The 24,056-nt window shown below is 43.2% G+C and overlaps 2 protein-coding genes across 3 annotated transcripts in view; one reads left to right on the plus strand and one right to left on the minus strand.

Annotated features, from left to right (window-relative positions):
* Positions 1 to 7,050: 7,050 nt before the first annotated feature.
* Positions 7,051 to 15,374, plus strand: LOC111974142 (eukaryotic translation initiation factor 3 subunit J-A). Its single transcript, XM_024001759.2, has 8 exons — positions 7,051 to 7,166; positions 7,314 to 7,405; positions 10,826 to 10,877; positions 12,856 to 12,947; positions 13,031 to 13,136; positions 13,229 to 13,405; positions 13,662 to 13,735; positions 13,996 to 15,374. Exons 1-8 carry the CDS (start codon positions 7,145 to 7,147, stop codon positions 14,125 to 14,127), a joined length of 747 nt encoding a protein of 248 aa, XP_023857527.1. The 5' UTR covers positions 7,051 to 7,144; the 3' UTR covers positions 14,128 to 15,374.
* A 147-nt stretch (positions 15,375 to 15,521) lies between these two features.
* The window catches only part of cilp (cartilage intermediate layer protein, nucleotide pyrophosphohydrolase), a 48,626-nt gene continuing 40,091 nt past the window's right edge, over positions 15,522 to 24,056 (minus strand). The window contains exons 1-9 of one of the 2 annotated variants that reach the window (XM_024001742.2): positions 22,901 to 23,075; positions 21,636 to 21,784; positions 20,361 to 20,426; positions 19,832 to 20,101; positions 19,466 to 19,663; positions 18,980 to 19,294; positions 18,778 to 18,886; positions 18,509 to 18,666; positions 15,522 to 18,314 (exon numbers count right to left, since the gene is read on the minus strand). In XM_024001742.2, the coding sequence (XP_023857510.1) occupies positions 15,964 to 18,314; positions 18,509 to 18,666; positions 18,778 to 18,886; positions 18,980 to 19,294; positions 19,466 to 19,663; positions 19,832 to 20,101; positions 20,361 to 20,426; positions 21,636 to 21,696 (3,528 nt within the window). In that variant the 5' untranslated portion in view covers positions 21,697 to 21,784; positions 22,901 to 23,075 and the 3' untranslated portion in view covers positions 15,522 to 15,963. Of the gene's footprint in view, positions 18,315 to 18,508; positions 18,667 to 18,777; positions 18,887 to 18,979; positions 19,295 to 19,465; positions 19,664 to 19,831; positions 20,102 to 20,360; positions 20,427 to 21,635; positions 21,785 to 22,900; positions 23,076 to 24,056 lie in introns of those variants that run through there. The other variant, XM_024001741.2, reaches the window with a different exon arrangement.

Genomic DNA, 24,056 nt, shown 5'->3' on the forward strand with positions numbered 1-24,056 from the left:
ACACCAAAGTACATTCATCTCTAGGAGACAGAACACGTCTCCTTCCTAAGCGGTATGACGGCTGCGTGGTCCCATGGTGTGTGGTCCCACTTGTGTACTATTGTTTGTACAGATGAACGTGGTATCTTCAGGCGTTTGGAAATTGCTCCCAAGGATGAACCAGACTTGTGGAGGTCTACAATTTTTTTTCTGAGGTCTTGGCTGATTTCTTTTGATTTTGCCATGATGTCAAGCAGAGGCACTGAGTTTGAATGTAGCCTTGAAATACATCCACAGGTACACTCAAATTATGCCAATTAGCCTATCAGAAGCTTCTAAAGCCATGACATAATTTTCTGGAATTTTCCAAGCTGTTTAAAGGCACAGTCAACTTAGTGTATGTAAACTTCTGACCCACTGGAATTGTGAAACAGTGAATTATAAGTGAAATAATCGGTCTGTAAACAATTGTTGGAAAAATTACTTGTGTCATGCACAAAGTAGATGTCCTAACCGACTTGCCAAAACTATAGGTAGTTTACAAGAAATTTGTGGAGTGGTTGAAAAACTAGTTTTAATGACTCCAACCTAAGTGTATGTAAACTTCCGACTTCAACTGTAGGTAAGGTGACTCTTTCGGTCAGAAGCATTCGATTTTGCAATGCATACATTATTTTGGATTTGTGTGCTCATGAAACTGTTTTTACCCACAACATAAGGAGATACTAAATGATGTAGTTACACTGCATTTCTGAGATCACTATACAAAAAACTGTCCTACAGCTAGATCCAGGATTCTTACAGGGTTCAAGTGTAATGGCTAATTTAACTGATTAATGCTTAATATATTATATAACAACAATTTACACTGCCATAAATGCAAGGACAGAAAAGTCATGTTTTATGTCACACTATTTTGGACAAATCAGTCAAGACACCAACCATGATAAAAGGTTAAATGTACAGTAGGTTTAAATAAACTCGTGAATTTGTTTTACTATAGCTATGATCCCCCTTATCTTAATGTAATGACATAAAAAACTTGGCAGATTATTATTGATTACTTACAAACAGCTATAACAAGTTGTCCAGTGTAGGAAATCCTCACTGGAACCCTAGTTTATAGAAAAACCCTGGATTGCTGATGCTATGTATTGGCCAATGAGCGGCTTTGAAGCCGCAGGTCGGCCATATTGGCACTCCCCAGAAGAATCAGTCTTGCTAATGAATGAATGGAATTCAAAGGATTTCAATGAAATGTTTCAAAGACAAAATTGCATGTATTTTTGTTGTCGTAGTGGGGACAGTACAATTTGTACTTTCTAAAATGTATACTTTAAGGGGAAACAAACATCTATATATTTTATGTTAAGCACACATATAATTTAAAAGTATGCATTAACGTGACTAATATAATAAACATGGCAAAAATAAATGGAGACATTAATAAATGCATTTCTATAACTTTCAAAACATTTTTTACTATGATAGGAGTGCCAAGATGGGGGCTCGGTGGCTTCAAACACTGCCCTCTGTAAGTCACCTAGTGTGTGTGTGTGTGTGTGTATATATACACTGCTCAAAAAAATAAAGGGAACATTTAAACAACACAATGTAACTCCAAGTCAATCACACTTCTGTGAAATCAAACTGTCCACGTAGGAAGCAACACTGATTGACAATAAATTTCACATGCTGTTGTGCAAATGGAATAGACAACAGGTGGAAATTAGAGGCAATTAGCAAGACACCCCCAATAAAGGAGTGGTTCTGCAGGTGGTGACCACAGACCACTTCTCAGTTCCTATGCTTCCTGGCTGATGTTTTGGTCACTTTTGAATGCTGGCGGTGCTTTCACTCTAGTGGTAGCATGAGACGGAGTCTACAACCCACACAAGTGGCTCAGGTAGTGCAGCTCATCCAGGATGGCACATCAATGCGAGCTGTGGCAAGAAGGTTTGCTGTGTCTGTCAGCATAGTGTCCAGAGCATGGAGGCGCTACCAGGAGACAGGCCAGTACATCAGGAGACGTGGAGGAGGCCGTAGGAGGGCAACAACCCAGCAGCAGGACCGCTACCTCCGCCTTTGTGCAAGGAGGAGCACTGCCAGAGACCTGCAAAATGACCTCCAGCAGGCCACAAATGTGCATGTGTCTGCTCAAACGGTCAGAAACAGACTCCATGAGGGTGGTATGAGGGCCCGACGTCCACAGGTGGGGGTTGTGCTTACAGCCCAACACCATGCAGGACGTTTGGCATTTGCCAGAGAACACCAAGATTGGCAAATTCGCCACTGGCGCCCTGTGCTCTTCACAGATGAAAGCAGGTTCACACTGAGCACATGTGACAGAGTCTGGAGAACGTTCTGCTACCTGCAAATTCCTCCAGCATGACCGGTTTGGCGGTGGGTCAGTCATGGTGTGGGGTGGCATTTCTTTGGGGGGCCGCACAGCCCTCCATGTGTACGCCAGAGGTAGCCTGACTGCCATTAGGTACCGAGATGAGATCCCCAGACCCCTTGTGAGACCATATGCTGGTGCGGTTGGCCCTGGGTTCCTCCTAATGCAAGACAATGCTAGACCTCATGTGGCTGGAGTGTGTCAGCAGTTCCTGCAAGAGGAAGGCATTGATGCTATGGACTGGCCCGCCCGTTCCCCAGACCTGAATCCAATTGAGCACATCTGGGACATCATGTCTCGCTCCATCCACCAACGCCACGTTGCACCACAGACTGTCCAGGAGTTGGCGGATGCTTTAGTCCAGGTCTGGGAGGAGATCCCTCAGGAGACCATCCGCCACCTCATCAGGAGCATGCCCAGGCGTTGTAGGGAGGTCATACAGGCACGTGGAGGCCACACACTACTGAGCCTCATTTTGACTTGTTTTAAGGACATTACATCAAAGTTGGATCAGCCTGTAGTGTGGTTTTCCACTTTAATTTTGAGTGTGACTCCAAATCCAGACCTCCGTGGGTTGATAAATTTGATTTCCATTGATAATTTGTGTGATTTTGTTGTCAGCACATTCAACTATGTAAAGAAAAAAGTATTTAATAAGAATATTTCATTCATTCAGATCTAGGATGTGTTATTTTAGTGTTCCCTTTATTTTTTTGAGCAGTGTATATAAATAATTGGCTGTAACTCATCTCTCCCCCTCCTGGCTGAGGTAAGGCAGTTCTGAGGCTGGGCCGTCTGAGGCTGACCTGTTCAGAAGAGCAGCAGTAGGCTTTAACGGGACTGCTGAGCCATAGCCTGGCTTTTGGACCCATAAGCTCCTGGCGCCCTGAGGTCTTCATTGAGGTTGGAGCACTGGCAGGTACAGCATGCCTTTTGTTGTTTTGCTACCACAAATATGTCTTGTGCCTGAAATTAGTTTCAAATCCTCTTATAACTTTAACTATCTGCAGCTGGCCTCCCAGATATGGCCATGTCATCTTTGGTGAAGGTTGAAGGACTTACACCATTCTGGCTGTGTCCCTCATCCGGGCAGACAAGTTTGAGGATTCAAAATGCCCATGATTCAATAACACATGTCAGTTTATCTTCCATGGTTTGTATTGCCCCCTATAAAATCTTTGTTTTTCTTTGTGTTCATGTGAATTGTCCAGGTCGTATTTGACCCAGCCCAGATCAGCATGTTTCTCCTATAAACAGCGATTGCTTTTGTCACGTGTGCAGCTATGTCTATTTATTTAACTAGGCAAGTCAGTGAAGAACAAATTATTATTTTCTAGGAACAGTGGGTTAACTGCCTTGTTCAGGGGCAGAAAGACAGATTTTTCCGTATCAGCTCGGTATTCGATCCTGCAACCTTTCGGTTACTAGTCCAATGCTCTAACCACTAGGCTACCTACCGCCCGAAATGGTGCTGAACGTCTTTTCATATGTGTGGCGGCCTAGGGAAACCCTTCATATCGTGAAATGTTTATTATTTTTAAAGCTACCTTGAACAAATACAAAGTAGATGCAGGTAGTGAAGGCCTGGTAGGTTTTATAAAGTCTAGCTAATACATTGTGTACTTAACTAGCGTAATATACATTGCTTTCTCCTCATTGAAGATGCTCTCATCTCTCCATCCATGATGAGGTGACAGAAGATAATAATTATTGTAAAATAATGATTGATTACTGGTAATTCAGAGCATACTGGCAGCTTTGCTCAAAGTAATGACATCTAACTATCTAAATCAAACAAGCAATATCGCTATTTATCTGAGAAGTCAGCTTCAACGATGATTGATCAAGTACATTTTAATTTGATGATTGACTAACTACAAAAAGGAAAGACTGCGTGCGTGTAGACTATGCTACAATGACAGGAGCCCAATCCCAATTATACCCATTCTCGCCTGTGCACTCGTTCACACCCCCTCAAAGATTAAAACCAGTGGGGATTGGTATAACTGTGTTGGTAGATAATTCATCTACACCTATCCTATTTTACATTTTTGAAGGGAGTGAAGGCGAGTGGCCAGGGCTAGCAAGAAATTGGCTGCGGCTCAAAATGACAGATAATGACGTCAAGATGCCTCTTGCTTCTACCAAGTTTTAGAATAGGATCTCAATCGCTTTGTTACCTAAAATCTAAATGAAATTAAGGCAATACTGTTTATATATTTTGATCCCTTTTCATGTCATTTTGGCAGCGAACAGGCCAACCCACTGATCAAGCAACATCGGAAGAATGTGTGAACTTCTTTTATGAACATTTGCTCTGGCGTGGCCTACGGCTGCTTATAGACTAAATGAAAATCTGACCCACTTGTATTAATAACTACTTTGTTGATTGTGAATGACAACTTTATACTATTATATTACTAACTATCTAGCAAATTATTCTGTCTTAACCAGCCTGATTTCATTGATCTGTTGCATGTTGTCTTGAATGTGCCAAATCAACTGGAACACTCTCAGGCAAGTTTAAACTAGCATTTTTCACATTGAGCACATTGCTGGCTAATGACGACAAACCTGGGAAATTAACTATTTTCCGTAAGTAATGATACAATATGTTTTACATTACAATAAAGTAAAGCGTTTAAATAATCCTAAACAACCAAAATCTCAATTTCCAGATTCTGGCTTTTTCCCAACTATGAGGGCTCGATATCCGACGGGTTTTCGTAGTCAGCCTTACATGTTTCACTGAAGCTAACATTGTCTTGATCTTAGCAGAGGGTAGTTAAATTAGATGCGTATTATGTCAGTACATACTTTCAGCATGTATATTTTGTAACGTTGAGTGTGAATAAGAAGAGGAATCAGGATCTAGTGGAAGAAGGACAGCTCAAGGTTTGAGGGAGTGTTGGATGTAGGATACAATTGTATGCTGCTTCTATTGTTGATGTTGACTTTGTCGCCATACAGTTAGTGTTGCTTTTGTGTTTGTCCCAATGCAGGCAGTTCATCCGGGCTGGCACTGTGCCCTAGTCCTCTGTCACCTTCTGGGACTGCTGATGGTGCTGTTAGTTTCAGCTCTGTAATGGCCTCCCCTTCTGATGTGTAACCCCCTCACCCTCAATGGGCCAAGAGGACTCTCTCCCACACAACTACAATGTTAAACAATACGTGTAATATATTTGAGTAGCCCTGCAAGGCTATTGTAATGGATGGTTATTTATTTATATCAAATTGGTCACATACACATATTTAGCAGATGTTATTGCGGGTGTAGCAAAAATGCTTGTGTTCCTAGCTCCAACAGTGCAGTAATATCTAACAATACAAACACATTTAAAAATACAGAAATATATAAATATTAGGACGAGCAATGTCGGAGTGGCATTGACTAAAATACAATAGAATACAGTATATACATATGAGATGAGTAAAGCAGTATGTAAATGTGACAGTTTTGCTTCCGTCCCCTCCTCGCCCCGAACCAGGGACTCTGTACACATCAACAACTACCTCCCATGAAGCATTGTTACCCATCGCTCCACAAAAGCCACGGCCCTTGCAGAGCAAGGGGAACAACTACTTCAAGGTCTCAGAGCGAGTGACGTCACCAATTGAAATGCTGTTAGCGTTCACCCCGATAACTAGCTAGCCATTTCACACCGATTACATAAACATTATTAAAGTGACCAGTGAGTCCATGTCTATGTATATAGGGCAGCAGCCTCTAAGGTGCAGGGTTAAGTAACCGGCTAGTGATGGCTATTTAACATTCTGATGGCCTTGATAGAAGCTGTTTTTCTGTCTCAGTCCCAGCTTTGCTGCACCTGTACTGACCTAGCCTTCTGAAGAGACATATTTGCTATCGGCCTATTCTCTGAGTGAAGAAAAATACATTTCTGCATTTATTTATTGCACATTGCCGAGTTGTAGTCTTCAGTTTAGGCTGACAATTATTTTGTTTGGTTTAAGGTTGAATAAAATCTTATTTTAATGCTTAAATGTAATTGTTTTAAATGTAAAGAGAGAACCACATGAATACTCTTATCTCAAAAGTACAGTGATGTTTTCTATTATTTGAGAATTAATGTTTCTAAATTGTTTTTAAATTCTTGTCTACCTGTAAAGTATTTCGGCAACAATTTACATGGTGTACTTTATAAAGGGTCTGTTAATGGTTTATAAGTAGTCCAGTAGACTACTTTCTAAAGTTGTGTTAAGTGTTACCAATATTTCTGTAACACCAAAATAATCTAGCCTATATAACACTCATTGCAAATCCTTTTGGGGTATTTACTCCAAGTATTGTAATTGCTGTGAGTTTTGTGTGAATACTCATGCATAAATGATTTCTAATAAAGAACTTCTACATTGTATTCCTTTAATTTAGAATTTTTTTGGTCAGCAAAATGTTTAGCCGAAAAACATGTTTAACATGGAGCTGTCAATCATCTCAGTTTAATTAAATTTCCTAAACAAAGTGGCAGGGTCATGGTGTTGAAGTTACAGATTATGCCTTTAATTAAATATTAAAATGTAAGATTGAGGGACAGTGCGATTTTTTTTTTTTTTTTTACTCAAAAGGCATACTTTTCCAAAAGGCATACTTTTCAAGAAAGGGCTTTCCTTTCTTGAATTTTTTTTTTAAAAGAGAGCAGCAACTCCTAGCTTTGCAGAGCGGTAAAGCCTCGTTGTCTACTTTCTCCATCTGCTTTGCTGCTTTCAGTTCAGAGTTCTGTCAAACCCGCACACACACACACAGCCAAGATGGCGGATGCCGACGATTGGGGTGAGAAGAAAGTTAGAAATTATATCTTGTGACAGCTATATTTAGGGTTTTGGGAAAGATGTGTAACATTGTGATTGATAATAGCTCGTTTATCGTTTTTGAACGTTTAAGATAACTGTTAGTTACCATTACAATGTGTATTTATAGACGCTGACAACTTCGAGACGGACGTCGCGCCGATCAAAAAGGCGGTAGTGCTGGACAAATGGGAAGGCGAAGACGAAGATGAAGATGTGAAGGTAACCAGACAACTAACTAACTAGCTAGCTAGTTACATGATAAAGGCCATATTTCAGGTCATAATTAACCCATTATTTGTGTGTAACACAACACGCCTTGCTAGTTAGTCTGTGGTCATTAGCTAGCTAGCCGCCAACTAGCTTACATTATCCACGTTTCTAGCTAGTTAGCGTTAACCGATATATCTTAGCTAGCTCGATCTTGTACAAGCTGTGAGGCCGCACATGTGAAAACTGTTGGTGTGTGTCTCTTGGTTCGAGCTGAGCATAGACTCATTCTCTGACACTTTTGTTTTTGAATTGATCTACGTTAGTTCCTTTTTGGGGGGTGTAGTTAGAAGCTAGCTAACGTTAGTTACTGAACTAGCTTTTTAGGTTAGCAGCTAACTTATCACATTAGTTCAGACCTAACTTGCTGACTGGCTAGCTTTAAGATAAACATTAATCATAATCTGACAGCGATTGGTCATTGAAGTCAGTTCAAGGCTTTGTTATACATTTGATAAATATGCACTTGAATGTAAGTTAGCTGGCTAACGTTGTCAATCTTCCCTGATGATATTATGATATTATGACTGAATTGAGCCTTACTACTAGATGCTTCCAACTATGACATATGATAAAGGTAAAGTGTGTTTTCGAGAATCTTCAACAGACTTATCCCGTTGACTCATTTTCACCATGCATATCTAGAAAGTCATCTGAATGTATAGCGTTATTGTGGGATCATACAGCTGTGGAAAAAGCTAGTAAAGCAGTTACAATTGTTGACCATCGATTCTGTCGAGTATAGGTAGTGTTCAAGTCATATGGTGTATTCATGTCCCTAAAACAAGTCATATGGTGTATTCATGTCCCTAAAACAACACTTGATCAGTACAGTAGGCCCACAGTTGTTTTTATTTTTTAACTAGGCAAGTCAGTTTAAGAACAACTTATCTCTATGTCCCCTATCCTCCAGGCCGGCTCGGTCCTCCCCTCCTGCTCCGTGGCTCGACGACTCATTGCGAGCTCACAGAACAGGGCTCCGGGCAGCCGAGCGGAAATGGAGGAAAACTCGCCTCCCTGCGGACCTGGCATCCTTTCACTCCCTCCTCTCTACATTCTCCTCTTCTGTCTCTGCTGCTAAAGCCAATTTCTACCACTCTAAATTCCAAGCATCTGCCTCTAACCCTAGGAAGCTCTTTGCACCTCTCCTCCCTCCTGAATCCTCCTCCCCCCTCCCCTCCTCCCCTCCCCCTCTCTGCTGATGACTTCGTCAACCATTTTGAAAAGAAGGTCGACGACATCCGATCCTCGTTTGCTAAGTCAAACGACACCGCTGGTTCTGCTCACACTGCCCTACCCTGTGCTTTGACCTCTTTCTCCCCTCTCTCTCCAGATGAAATCTCGCGTCTTGTGACGGCCGGCGCCCAACAACCTGCCCGCTTGACCCTATCCCCTCCTCTCTTCTCCAGACCATTTCCGGAGACCTTCTCCCTTACCTCACCTCGCTCATCAACTCATCCTTGACCGCTGGCTACGTCCTCCGTCTTCAAGAGAGCGAGAGTTGCACCCCTTCTGAAAAAACCTACACTCGATCCCTCCGATGTCAACAACTACAGACCAGTATCCTTCTTTCTTTTCTCTCCAAAACTCTTGAACGTGCCGTCCTTGGCCAGCTCTCCTGCTATCTCTCTCAGAATGACCTTCTTGATCCAAATCAGTCAGGTTTCAAGACTAGTCATTCAACTGAGACTGCTCTTCTCTGTGTCACGGAGGCGCTCCGCACTGCTAAAGCTAACTCCTCTCCTCTGCTCTCATCCTTCTAGACCTATCGGCTGCCTTTGATACTGTGAACCATCAGATCCTCCTCTCCACCCTCTCCGAGCTGGGCATCTCCGGCGCGGCCCCGCTTGGATTGCGTCCTACCTGACAGTCGCTCCTACCAGGTGGCGTGGCGAGAATCTGTCTCCGCACCACGTGCTCTCACCACGGTGTCCCCCAGGGCTCTGTTCTAGCCCCTCTCTATTCTCGCTATACACCAAGTCACTTGGCTCTGTCATATCCTCACATGGTCTCTCCTATCATTGCTATGCAGACCGACACACAATTAATCTTCTCCTTTCCCCCTCTGATAACCAGGTGGTGAATCGCATCTCTGCATGTCTGGCAGACATATCAGTGTGGATGACGGATCACCACCTCAAGCTGAACCTCGGCAAGACGGAGCTGCTCTTCCTCCCGGGAAGGACTGCCCGTTCCATGATCTCGCCATCACGGTTGACAACTCCATTGTGTCCTCCTCCCAGAGTGCTAAGAACCTTGGCGTGATCCTGGACAACACCCTGTCGTCTCAACTAACATCAAGGCGGTGACCCGTTCCTGTAGGTTCATGCTCTACAACATTCGCAGAGTACGACCCTGCCTCACGCAGGAAGCGGCGCAGGTCCTAATCCAGGCACTTGTCATCTCCCGTCTGGATACTGCAACTCGCTGTTGGCTGGGCTCCCTGCCTGTGCCATTAAACCCCTACAACTCATCCAGAACGCCGCAGCCCGTCTGGTGTTCAACTTTCCCAAGTTCTCTCACGTCACCCCGCTCCTCCGCTCTCTCCCTGGCTTCCAGTTGAAGCTCGCATCCGTTACAAGACCATGGTGCTTGCCTACGGAGCTGTGAGGGGAACGGCACCTCCGTACCTTCAGGCTCTGATCAGGCCTACACCCAAACAAGGGCACTGCGTTCATCCACCTCTGGCCTGCTCGCCTCCCTACCTCTGAGGAAGTACAGTTCCGCTCAGCCCAGTCAAAACTGTTCGCTGCTCTGGCACCCAATGGTGGAACAAACTCCCTCACGACGCCAGGTCAGCGGAGTCAATCACCACCTTCCGGAGACACCTGAAACCCCACCTCTTTAAGGAATACCTAGGATAGGATAAGTAATCCTTCTAACCCCCCCCCCTTAAAAGAGTTAGATGCACTATTGTAAAGTGGTTGTTCCACTGGATATCATACAGGTGAATGCACCAATTTGTAAGTCGCTCTGGATAAGAGCGTCTGCTAAATGACTTAAATGTAAATGTAAATTTACAATGACGGCATACACCGAGAGAAACGTTCTGTGTTTTTTTGGGATAAGACTTGAGCTAGGTACTTGTCTTATTCCCTTATTAGGGCCTCAGTGGATATTAAACATTTGCCAAATATTGGTTGAAATGCTTTACATAACCACATTTTGTGATAATGTGGCTGTGACTGGTTCTGACTTGTCTTCTGATGTTTGATAATGCAGTTGGTCTCAACCTCAGATCTTGTTTATTTCCTTGAAAATTAAGTCAAGACCTACTCTAGACAAGTCCCAGAACCAACCACTTAACTACCCAGTAGTTAACTACCTCTCGTCACATCATTTGACTCATTCCTGTCTGTTCTCCCTCTGCAGGATAACTGGGATGATGAAGAGGAAGAGAAGAAAGCAGAGGCAAAGAAATCAGGTGCAGAAATATACAATTTACAACCAATGGTTTGAGAAAGTAGTGGCTGCAGCCTGTTGTCATATAATATGTTGATCTGCACATTAGAGGTCGATCGATTAATTGGAATGGCCGATTAATTAGGGCCGATTTCAAGTTTTCATAACAATCGGAAATTGGTTAAAAAAAATACACCTTTATTTAACTAGGCAAGTCAGTTAGGAACACATTCTTATTTTCAATGACGGCCTAGGAACGGTGGGTTAACTGCCTTGTTCAGGGGCAGAACGACAGATTTTTACCTTGTCAGCTCAGGGATTCAATCTTGCAACCTTACGGTTAACTAGTCCAACGCTCTAACCACCTGCCTCACGAGGAGCCCGCCTGTTACGCGAATGCAGTAAGAAGCCAAGGTAAGTTGCTAGCTAGCATTAAACTTATCTTATAAAAAACAATCAATCAATCATAATCACTAGTTATAACTACACATGGTTGATGATATTACTGGTTTATCTAGCGTGTCCTGCGTTGCATATAATCGGTGCAGTGCGCATTCGCGAAAAAGGACTGCCTTTGCTCCAACGTGTACCTAACCATAAACATCAATGCCTTTCTTAAAATCAATACACAGAAGTATATATTTTTTTAAACCTGCATATTTAGCTAAAAGAAATCCAGGTTAGCAGGCAATATTAACCAGGTGAAATTGTGTCACTTCTCTTGCGTTCATTGCACGCAGAGTCAGGGTATATGCAACAGTTTGGGCCGCCTGGCTCATTGTCAACTAATTTGCCACAATTTTACGTAATTATGACATAACATTGAAGGTTGTGCAATGTAACAGGAATATTTAGACTGATGGATGCCACCCGTTAGATAAAATACGGAACGGTTCCGTATTTCACTGAAAGAATAAATGTTTTGTTTTCGAGATGATAGTTTTCGGATTCGACCATATTAATGACCTAAGGCTCGTATTTCTGTGTGTTATTATGTTATAATTAAGTCTATGATTTGATAGAGCAATCTGACTGAGCGAAGGTGGGCACCAGCAGGCTCGTAAGCATTCATTCAAACAACAGCACTTTCGTGCGTTTTCCCAGCAGCTCTGCTGTTTATGAATTCAAGCCTATCAACTCCTGAGATTAGGCTGCTGTAACCGATGTGAAATGGCTAGCTAGTTAGCGGGGTGCGCGCTAATAGCGTTTCAAACGTCACTCGCTCTGAGACTTGGAGTAGTTGTTCCCCTTGCTCTGCATGGGTAACGCTGCTTCGAGGGTGGCTGTTGTCGATGTGTTCCTGGTTCGAGCCCAGGGAGCGGCGAGGAGAGGGATGGAAGCTATACTGTTACACTGGCAATACTAAAGTGCCTATAAGAACATCCAATAGTCAAAGGTATATGAAATACAAATGGTATAGAGAGAAATAGTCTTATAATAACTACAACCTAAAACTTCTTACCTGGGAATATTGAAGACTCATGTTAAAAGGAACCACCAGCTTTCATATGTTCTCATGTTCACGAGCAAGGAACTTAAACGTTAGCTTTCTTACATGGCACATATTGCACTTTTACTTTCTTCTCCAACACTGTGTTTTTGCATTATTTAAACCAAATTGAACATGTTTCATTATTTATTTGAGGCTAAATTGATTTTATTGATGTATTATATTAAGTTAAAATAAGTGTTCATTCAGTATTGATGTAATTGTCATTATTACAAATACATTTTTTTTTTAAATTGGCCGATTTAATCGGTATCGGCTTTTTTTGTCCTCCAATAATCGGTATCGGCGTTGAAAAATCATAATAGGTCGACCTCTACTGCACATAACTGTATATATTTTTGTGAATAAATCACAAACATTTTCTTGCATCATACTGGCTGCTGCCATGTCTTTTTATTATTGGGTAGTGGCTGAAAATATGTACTTTCAACTTGATTTGATGGTGGTTTCTGTTCCAGAGGTTTGCTGTAACGTTGCTTTTTTATTTCAGAGGCCAAAGTGTCTGAGAAGAAAAAACTGGCCGAAAAAATAAAGGAGAAAGAAAACCGGCTAAGGAAGAAGCAACAAGAGCTGAAAAAGAATGTGAGTTTTGGAAATGTTGGATTAACCTTACAGTTCTGAATCTTTTCTCTCTTATGAATCCTTTACTTTTTTCTTGTTGATAGTTGGATGAAGAGGAAGAGCTTACACCCGAACAACAGCTAGCAGAAAAGTTGGAAGTCCAGAAGATGCAGGAGGAAGCAGACTTGGAGCTGGCAAAAGAGGCGTTTGGTAAGGTCCTGGAATATCCTGTCAGGTTTAACCCACTAGCCAGCCAGACTGTTATTGTGTGTTCTCATTAGTTTTTGTCCTTGTCATTTCAGGAATTTCAGGGGGTAGTACCACAAACAATGTTTCTGGAATTGAAGCCATGTGCCCATCTTCTAAAGAGGACTTCACAGAGTTTGAAAATCTGCTGAAAGTGAAGATATTACAGTATGAAAAATCTGTGCATTATTCAAGCTTCTTGGAGTCGTTGTTTCGGGAGCTTTGTATTTCATGTGAGTTCAACATCCTTCATGAATTTTGATACATGAAACATGCTTTATTATTTAGTGTGTTTTAGGTTTGTGTACTTATTACCTTAAAACAAATGCCAAACTACATGTCATAAATACCTCATGTCGAGATATGTTTATATACATAAGCCATTCAACAATGGTTTGACTTGACATATTTGGAGTTCACTAACATTCAGGCTCAACCGTTGTGATAACGTATTAACGTGTCTAAACTAAATGTTCTGTTTCTACACAGTGGAAGTTGAAGACTTAAAGAAAATCAGCTCTTCCCTGACAGTGCTACTTAATGAAAAACAGAAGCAAGAAAAGGTAAGTTGTTGACCGTCTTATTCATGCTGAACAAAAATGATGTCATCCTTCTGGAGTTTTCTTCATGAATTGTAGTTCTCCTTACGTTCAGTGGAGGGAGCCCTCTACCAGTACCTCCATATTGCATTTCATTGGACTCTGCTCAAGGAACTCATTTACACCCTGGTTGCCCCATTTACATGAATATTCACTCAATTCACTTTGAAGAACACCAAGTGTTTGTTTGTAGCAATGATTTAAGTTTTGTTTTGGTTCCACAGGCAATCAAAGGCAAAAAGAAGAAGAAAGGAGTTGTACTTGGTGGCGGTATGAAAGCCAAGGGGAAAGATGACCTTGCAGACTATGGAGAATTCGATGGTGGCTACACCCAAGACTATGATGACTTCATGTGACGACAGCTATATCCCCACTGCCCTTTCACCCTTTAACCCTCAGAAATGCAGCTGTACTTCTCATGCTATCCAGTGTCATCCTGGAAAAACCTGAACAATGTGTCGCCCTTTCATTTTGCTTCAATGATCCAAGGGACTATACAGGGAGCATCCAGTACCAACACTTCTGTTATTACATAATGAAATTGCCTTTTCTCTCATTCAGCCTCCAAACTTCATAAAGTTACAAAACACAGTGAAAAATACTTTACAAGCTGTATGTGATTTGTAGAGCATGTTTTTGATTTAGAGAAATTATATGCTCATGTCAAATTCCAGTTGCTACTGCAGTGACATCTAAACAAATTAGGTTCTATGCAAATCATTTCACCCAGAATGTCTATAAATATAGGTATTTCACTTTACCTGTCGATGGGTTTCTTACAGGAAAGTATATAGTATCTATAACGTTGGTTGCCAAATACACATGTTATCTTTATCCATCGAAAGTTGCGTTCATGCTTTGAAACTGACACTACATGTTTAGTAGTTGATTTTACAGGGGGCTTATGCATTCACTGTAAAAACGGATAGACAAGTGTAATGCATTTTAGAGTTGGGCGGTATCTAGATTTTCATACCATCATACTGGTCCTGTACGCTCAAAATACATTTTAAGCGGCAGGGATTTATCCAGGAGGGACTTGATTGTCTCTGCTGTAACCAAGAAGCTTGATCTTGCAAGTTAGCAAACCAAATGTATAGCTGGAGATAATTTATTTGGCATGTCTAAGATGTATTGAAAATCATACTGTCTGTATTTCAAAAGTATATGGTTTACCGCCCAATCCGAATTAATTTTACAATAGATGTGACTCAAACCTCATGGCCATCCTCTGGATACATCTCTTGAATATCCTTGAACAGTTGAAGCAAGAGTGATTTTAGTTAATTCGTGTGCATGACAAACAGGGAATTTGCTCATCAATTACTAATGCAGATAAAATTGTGATCTGGCATGTTCTCACACAACTGGTCTCCTTAACATTGCTTCTGCAGGCTTGTATCAAGTGAGACGAGGGGGCTTATGGGCTGACCTTAGTGTCTTCATACTGGTAGAAAGGGACATGTTTGATCCTATTTTCTAACATTTGGTAGTTTTCAAATTGTTAAGGAAATTGGAAATGGTGTACAATATACCACAAAAGATGACCAGCTCTTCAGTGTTTTATATGCATCTAATTTAATAAAATCACTGGTCTAAATGATCCAATTTCTCAACTTTTTTTTTTAACCTGAATTCACTGACCGTTGTGGCTTTCATGAATTAGAAGTAGCTTGTCTGTAGTGTGCGCTTCACAATGGTGTCAGCTGTGTTGTGAATGTGCCAACAAAGAGGAATCAGCAATCCAACATGTTCTCAGGTTGTTCTTGTTTTATTTGGGGCGTGGTGTCTTCATCACAGGTTACATTCTTGAATGGCATGTGTAATAAATATCCCATTATTTACAATTTCAAGTAGTAAATATTAATCACACCACAGTTTAAGAAAATACATTATTTGCAGTAACATTAAAATCTCAATGTTCCCTGGGCGATACCTGTGTTATAGATAACAAAATATTTGTTCAGTTATGAATTTATGGTTATGGGCCTTACAATTGATAAACATATTTCAGTAACAAATCAAATGTTATTACAAACCTTACATTATGAAGACAAAAAACCTGTGTATCTTTACTAAAGGGCTAAAATATATACATTTGAATCCCATCACTAATACCCACTTTCTTTAGTGATTTGCCAACATGTCTGATGTGATTGTGATGTGGAGACCCTGATCTGTAGTGCTGTGCTTTAGCCTGAGGTGCGTGTGGCGGTGGGATTCCGAGTACTGCGTCTACGACTGTTGCGGAGTGCGTTGGCTCCTGCTCTCTGCTTCCTGCCTCGGCCATCCCTCACTGCACTCGCCAGAGACTGCCCGGGGGAGTTCTGCAGAGCCTGGAACACGCTTTGACGGGTCACCTCACGGTTGCCACAGGTAAAGGTAAGTGCCACTCCCTCGTTGCTCTTCATGACACGGGAAGTGCCGTCAGAGGTGCCATCAAAGCAGCGTCCCAGTGCTATCTCTTTAGCTGTGCGGGGGTCCTGGTCTGTCACTGTGTAGATGCCATAGTTGTGGCCCAGAGGGTCCAGTGGTGCCAGCATTGTGAACTCATTGGTGTCGTTGTTGACGGCTAGWGGCAGGTGATTAAYCAGGTACTCYTGAAGCATGGAGTTRACRTTGTCCCTCTTACAGCTGCCCTGAGGGATCACCTTCACCAGAGTGCGGTCCACTCGGTCCTGGTCGTAGAGCATGCCGCTGCACTTGAACTCCAGGCACACAGCAGAGACGGTGGACTGGTCCATGTCGCGGATGCTGCGGGTGTCGCGGAGGCCATACAGTTGGCCAACGGTCTTGGGGTGAGTGCCGCCCTGGTTTCGGGAGCGCATGTTGATCTCATGGGGACCATTGATCTTGACCTTGACATAGCAGGCTCGGTACTCCATGGGCTTGGGCCACCAGCTCAGGTAGTCTTCTGTCCAGCTCATAGGATCGTCTTCGTTGAAAGGCACTGTGTTGTAGTCGTAGCGATCTCCCTCCACTCTGGTGAAGCGGAAGTGACCTGCAGTAAATGGGGCTTCCTCACACTCTTTCAGTTGGTCAAATGAGTACACCGGTCCGTTGAGCTCTTCAGCTGTGTTTGGGCTGGGCTTGGCCACATTGATGCTGAAGGCTGACTTCTTTAACCTGGGGTCATTGTGGTCTGACCGTCTGTAGTTCAGCTTGCCCAGGTATGGCTGAGGGACTCCAATGATGTTGGGGTTAAACTTGGGAGCAGATGGGACTGCCTCGAGTTCTTCTCCTCCCATGTTGGCCATGACGTGGGCAGAATATGCGTCAGCTTTCTGGTCGTCGCAGAAGGCAGGCAGACAGGCACCATTGGGGCCAGTGATGACGCTGTCAAAGCGTCCCCAGGCACGAGGGTTGGAGGAGTAACCTGCAGTGGGCTCCATGTTGATCAGGGTCACCACCACTCCCTCTACCTGCTCACTGGGCATGAAGCGATCGCTGCGGAAGCCTCGCACCTTGATGTAACACCTCCTGTTYTCTGGGACGTCCAGGTTAAACAGCCTCCTCTCTCTGATCTCCATGTTCCCAATGAGGAAGGTCCTCTCTTCCCTTTTACCACGTTGCTTCTTCTCCATCTGGAAGMTCCCCTCCTCCTCCCACAWGCCTGTRTCGGGGTTCAAGGACCACAGCTTCATGGTGTCCAGGTGCTCAGGCATTTTCACCTGTGTTGAATCCATTTTCACCTTCACCTCTCCGGCGTTCAGTGGTTCTCCGGCCTCCTCGTCCCTGAAGTCRACTGAGAACATACCGTAKGTTCTCAGGGGCAAGGTGTCACCCTCATCTCCTAYGAAGTTGAGGTCACTCTGTGCGGCTGCTGCTGTGGACACGTCTCTAGCGTCCAGAAAAGTGATGCTAGCCTTCACATTACCCACAAATACTTCTCCAYTCTGCTTGTAGAARGAGTTGGGTGGGATCTGGATCTCAGCAATAGGATCCTGGCCCTCCACCTCTCCCAGCTGAAGAGTGTTGAGCTCTGTTGAGCTGATGGTCACTGGTTCCTTCTTCCTCAAAAGCTTGATCTCATGGTAGACGGCGCCCCCTTTGGTGTTGAATGGAAGAACCTTGGTGGTGTTGACGAACTTATCCATGTTGTCCACAAAGGTCATCACCAGCCTCTCAGTGTCAAGGGGGACCTGGATGGAGAAGGTGCCTTTGTAGCCTGTGCGGCTGACTCTGGCTCCATTGATRTAGACRTGACCAAATCTCATGGGCTCCCCAGTGTCTGCRGCCAYRGCCCGCCCACGCACAATGACTTTGGTCTCCACACACTTCTGGCAGCCACATTCGGTCRCCACCATGGTGGGGAGCTCATAGCCCTGGCATTTCAGTTGTTTCTTCTCCATCTTTGCCACCCCACAGCAGTATGCCACTGAGTCTTTGCACCTGATTCCATTGTCCAGCTGWCCTGCACAAGTCCCTGAGTGGCACTTTCCTACGTTATAATAGAGTGAGTCGGTGCTGTTTTGATAGCAGTCATGAGGTAAGCGAATAAGGTAGGAGTCGGGTTTTGAGTTACATGAAGGTTGATCTTTACCTGTGAGGAGAAAGGGGTAGAAAAAAGACCAACCCATATTAAAAGATTTACAATCTGATTATACAATGGAATTATTTTGAGAAAATCAATGCCCTTTCATTCTCCATCTAATCATTGACTGATGTCATGCTAATGGCTGTTCACATAGTAAATATGAATGTGTGAATATCAACCGTGGTGCTTTGTGATCAGACCTAAGACTGTGACTATGGCAGGTTTGGACTTGATGGCCCCAGCCTGGTTGCTGGCTCTGCAGTAGTACTCCCCAGTCTGCTCCATGCTCAGGTTTCTTAAGACCAGCGTGCTGTCATAGTTCAGCTGCTTCCTGTCCAGCAGGCTGCCGTTGTGAAACCTACCGAGTCACAGATGACTGTTGAACACTATACCCAGCCAATACTGTTTGATTTTGATATGGTAAATATATAACATTTTCCAAGCTGTCATTACAGATCCATTGGCTTACCACTGGTAATCGTCTGGCTCTGGTAATCCACCTACTTTGCAGCAGAGAGCAGCTGTCTGGCCCTCTCTTCTGGCCTTGTTTTCAGGGTTCTTCACCACATGGAGCTTCTCTGAGGGATCACATTACAGTGTCTGAGACCAATGTAAAACAGAGAAATGTAACAATGTTAGCTTTCATTTATTTGTTTTTGTGGCCATTTTACCTGCTCTATTCAGCATGATACTGAGGACAGAGGTGCGTTCGGTGCTGTGGTGCACGATGACAGTGTGAGGGGCGTGGTTCCGCAGCTGGACGGTCAGTGTGGCGTTGCCGTCGGGACAGATCCCTGGGATGCGGAAGTGTCCATTGTGGTCGGTGACGGTGAGGAGTTTGGAGCTGGGGCCGAAGCGGAGGATGGTGGCCCCTGGGGCAGGGAGACCTCCAGCACTGCGGACAGAGCCCAGTACAATGTGGTCCTGACACATACAGGTGTCACACTCCGCATTCACCCTACCCATCTCACAGTGGAGTGTGCAACCTGGAACAACAGCAGCAATACAGTTTAACATGTCAGACAGTGCCTTTGTACATTGGTTTAGTTATGACCATTTCTAGAATAAAATGCAAATGGTATGCAAATAGTACTGTGACATTACAGAGGTTTCTATCATATTTAATAGCTGTAATGGAGATGTTGAGAGCGACTCACCAGTCCCAGGGCATTCAGGTCCTTTGCAGGCTCTTCCCTCCACTGTAGGTCCGCTGCACTGCTTATCCCACTGCTTAGGCTGGGACTGGCATTTCCTGGAGCGCACCTGCATTGCCACCAGACCACACTTGGCAGAGCAATGACTCCAGTCTGACCAAGGACCCCAGGCATCCAGTATGCCTTCTGACCCAGTGTTGCCTGATTGAAAATAGGTTTTCACTCCATTACAAAAGACAGATATAATTGCAGTAGCTAGAAATATTGCTTGGAAGATAAATGATGGCTTTCACTATTATAGAACAGTTTTATTTGACATAATACAGTAGCTACTTCTCAACTGTATTAAAGTAAGGCTCCCAGCCACACCTTTGGGGCACAGGAAGCGCACAGCGTAATTGGAGCAGTTGCGGCCAGGGGCCTGCTCAGCGTTGGCACACCAGAAGCCCAGGGTAGGGTCTGCGTGAGTCTTCTCCCCCGTGTTGCGAGCAGGGATCCAGTCAGTGGTGCGAGCCTCCAGGGCCCGGGGGACGTCACACACCCGCGCACGGTAGTAGAAACGGATAGCATCCAACTGCTCATAGTCTCCTCGACCTCCAGGGTGGTCCACGTTGAACCAAGTGGTCCACTCATAGTTATCTGGACACAGAATGTCGCACAATGAATACTACTTCAGAATGTTACTGTTTCCTCTTTGGCCATAAAACAATGACATTACATTGTTTAGCTCTTTTCGCTGCTGCTGTAAACATAACTGGTGCCTTTGGGCTGTAATTCTGAAAGTTATACTTCTTCATACCATATTATTACATAGACATTAACCAGACTGAAAGCCACAAGCTGGACTTAATGCCACAGTCGTGACAATTGTGTAAAGAGATGTATTTTGGGATGTTACCTTCAGAGTGGTACACTGCAGGGTTGTTTTGTCTCGCAACTCTCAAACTGTCTCTCCTCCATGTTCCTGTAAACCATCACACACACCTCACGATGACTCAGGATTGACCTGTTGTGACATCACTGACCAATGCCTTAATGCTGACCGGACTGGCCAAACCTCAGACCAGACAGACCAAACCTCTGGCTATTTCTTCCTAGAGTAGTCTGGCCACCCGTAAAGCAATGGGAAAGAATCTGTATCTTTCAAATCGTTCAACTTTTCAACTATACTCTGAGTCACGGAACAATATATTACAACTTTGACTTTCTCTTCATGTTATGCCACACTCTAATCTCTTTCTGGTGATTTGCCCTGTGTACTTTGGAAATATAATGAATTGCTCCAACACATGAATGTGCCAATGGCATTTCAAAGTGGTCAAGGAAATATGTTGTGGACCAACAGTGAAAAGGCTACTAGAGTTGATTTCTTTTCCATTTATGTCCCATCGTTACTCTCAGCTGCAAACAATCAACTGCTTTGTACTAATGTCACTGATCCCAAGAGATTGATACTCATTATTCATTCTCATTGCTGTGTAATTTACAGACTGACTTTTGTAGTGTACAGTGTTACATAATGCACATTTGGACATTTCCCAGACCATTGCATTTACAGTACCCACCAAACGCTATAATCGTTCTGAGTTCACATTGGGGCTCAGTATAAACATGCTACTGGCACGTATTTGTGTGGCCAATTGCAGACAGGTGTCTCCTTAGCCTGGTGCTTATACATATCCCGCCTACTTAAGGATGTGGAGCAGAATCAGTAATGGGGACATGCAACAATATGCCTCTGTTTACTAATGGTTTGGGAGAATATGGAGCACAGGCTTCTGCAGAGTCAGAAGATCACCAGGCTGCTGTCAATGTCCAAAGGAGACCTCTGTTCTGACTTCTCAAATTGACATGAGATAATACTCTCAACTGTATTTATTTATTTATTTTATTTCACCTTTATTTAACTAGGTAGGCAAGTTGAGAACACGTAATGAAATGATCAATGATAATCGAATTTCCACATACAGGATATCATCCTGGTTTACGTTTTGACACATGTTGAAAAAAATGTAAAAGTTTTCCAGTTGAAATAATAGTTACAATTCCCAAACCGAGTTGTGTGTGTGTTCTTGTGTGTGTGTGTGTTAGGGATGTGTGTACATGTTAGGGATGTGTGTGTGTGTATTGGGGACAGTAAGAATGTAAATAGTAAATGCTAATGAAGACCAACCTTGTGCCGTAGTGGTGACTCCCAGAGCTAGGAGGAGAGCCCATGTTGACAGGCAGCACATCCTGGCACGCTGCTGTTGCCTCTGACCTGTGACCTTGTGGTAATGACCTTCACACGCCAGAATAGTCCACCAACACCTCCAGCAACTCCTGTAGAGGGAAAATGTAAATACTTACCCAGAATCATTGCTGGCAGATTATCACAAACAAAAACAGTAAAGTGTAACTTTGTGTTACACAGTATTACATTTAATAATTGTATTTTCTATTGCATATGATTCCATGGATGGAATATTAGGTATTTTAAATATCTCAAACATATCAAGTAGAGGACCTCCACCAAAGGAGGCTGGAAGGAGGAGCTATAGGAGGATGGGCTCATTGTAATGGCTGGAATGGAATAAATGGAAAGGTATCAAACATATGGAAACTACGTTTGACTCTGTTCTATTAATGGCATTCCAGCCATTACAATGAGACGGTCCTCCTATAACTCCTCCCACCAGCCTCCACTGATCTACAACCCGGTCACAGTTATTAAATGTATATTTTCACTGAGGAGATTTTTTAAAAACATACAGTATATTGGTGGTTAAATACCCCAAGCAGAATGACACATTTATCAAATAAAACAATCCCTATTTTTTATCCTTCTCACTCAGGTCTCCAGGAGGGACACTAGAGGCGGGTGCAGAAACATACAGAATGAAAGAACATTATGGATGTGCAGAACCCCTCTCAAATGACACATCTGTGCTAGCCATCACTTGGTGTCAAGGGAACACTAAAACGTTTCTGCATCCATTCACCAAGCACAGGGCTACACAAGCCAAATAGAAAACACGCACACAAGCACACTTACATACACAAATGATATCCCATGAAAAGCCACGCACACTTTTACTTATTTCCATGAATAGGCTACCTCCTTGCACAATCACACACAAACACTCATAGCTACACACATGCAAGCTGAAACCTATTGTCTTTCAATACGTCAAACTTTCTTTCAGGTTCACACAGACTAACGAGAATGTCTTCCATTATTTTATGAAATGTCTGAACTCACAAATGTGCATCTATTGAACAATTTTTTTATCATCAATAAAGCAACACTCAAAGAACAGAAGCTGAACTCGCTTCAGCACCCCCAAATCGTCTGTAAAAAATCTGTCTGTTGAAAGAACAACGTTAACAGTAAAGTTCAAAGATGGGTCAACAGGGAACGAGAGGGAAAGAGAAGGTGGCTATGGATCTCAGTCTTACCCTGTGAGTATCTCTGTATAGTAGTGTTCAGTAGTCTCTCTCCTTCCTGTATGCAGGGTGCTGTGTCTGTGCTGACTGTCCTGCTGCTCTCTCTCTTATATAGCTCAGTGCAGAGCCCAGGGGTCGGATCTGTGCTATTCACAGGAAGCCAGCTGAGAGCGTGAAGACTGGAGACCACAAGTACGACTGAGCTCACTCTCTGCTGCTGCTTCTGGGAAGGTAGGGGGCTTACTGTAACCTTCTGCTGTACCTCTGTGTCTATAGATGAGGATACCCAGGTCTAGACATAAGGGAGAATTGACCTCAGTCAGATGGGTCATCATTTTAAGTGGACATGGAACCTAGTTAAAGCTGGAATCCGTTGCCCTTTACACTTCTACCAGTCTACGGGTTGAAAATGGCAGATTTGGGCACTGATAAACGCCTAAATTGGAACCCAGTATCTTTACAGTAACATGCTATACATGACGTCAGAGCTATTCTATACATGACGTCAGAGCTCTCTACAGAGACTCTGTATTTTGAAAGATGAGACGTTGAGGATGATAATAAGTACTGCTTTGATGTCATACAAGCAAGCCAATCACCCGTGAGTCCAAGTATGCAGTTCACATTTCCATCAGTGTCAACGTTTATGATCTCTGTGTTTGATGTACAGTTACAAGATGACATGGAGTCATACTCTCGGTTGTTCTGAACATGTTTGTCTATTGTGAAGAAAATTGATCTCAACACGCATGCACTCTTGACCCCTTTCTATGCGCACCAAAATGATGATCTGTTTCCCTGAATTGCAATGTGAAAGCGTAAAACTGTAAGATCATATTTTATAACTTAGCTAGTCATGTTGGCAATAGAACAAGCTTTTAAATTAGGCCCACCTGACCCAGATGACAGCAACAACAGTAATGTGCTTGCTCTAGTTCCTCAATGGCACAGCTAGGAGAGCAAAAAAAAAGCACCTTATAGTTGAAGACTCTTTTTTAAGTCATGAAAGCGCATTGAAATGACTTGGGAACTGTGTACACTTTGGAGAGGTGTGTGGCCACTTGGAGACACCAGTTAGTCCTCTGACTCAAACCCTTGTCATTTTGATGTCTTATGTTGCACCTACCCCACATTTCTCAGGAATATTCTTATCATGTTACTGAATGTA

Source organism: Salvelinus sp. IW2-2015, linkage group LG15 (assembly GCF_002910315.2).
Source record: "Salvelinus sp. IW2-2015 linkage group LG15, ASM291031v2, whole genome shotgun sequence".
Lineage (NCBI taxonomy): Eukaryota > Metazoa > Chordata > Actinopteri > Salmoniformes > Salmonidae > Salvelinus > Salvelinus sp. IW2-2015.

Bases quoted from the DNA above. Each gene is read 5' to 3' on its own strand.
- LOC111974142 (XM_024001759.2), top strand. From the start codon at position 7,145: ATGGCGGATGCCGACGATTGGG. The intron at 7,167-7,313 runs GTGAGAAGAAAG...GTGTATTTATAG, and splicing joins GGCGGATGCCGACGATTGGG to ACGCTGACAACTTCGAGACG. The intron at 13,736-13,995 runs GTAAGTTGTTGA...TTGGTTCCACAG, and splicing joins AAAAACAGAAGCAAGAAAAG to GCAATCAAAGGCAAAAAGAA.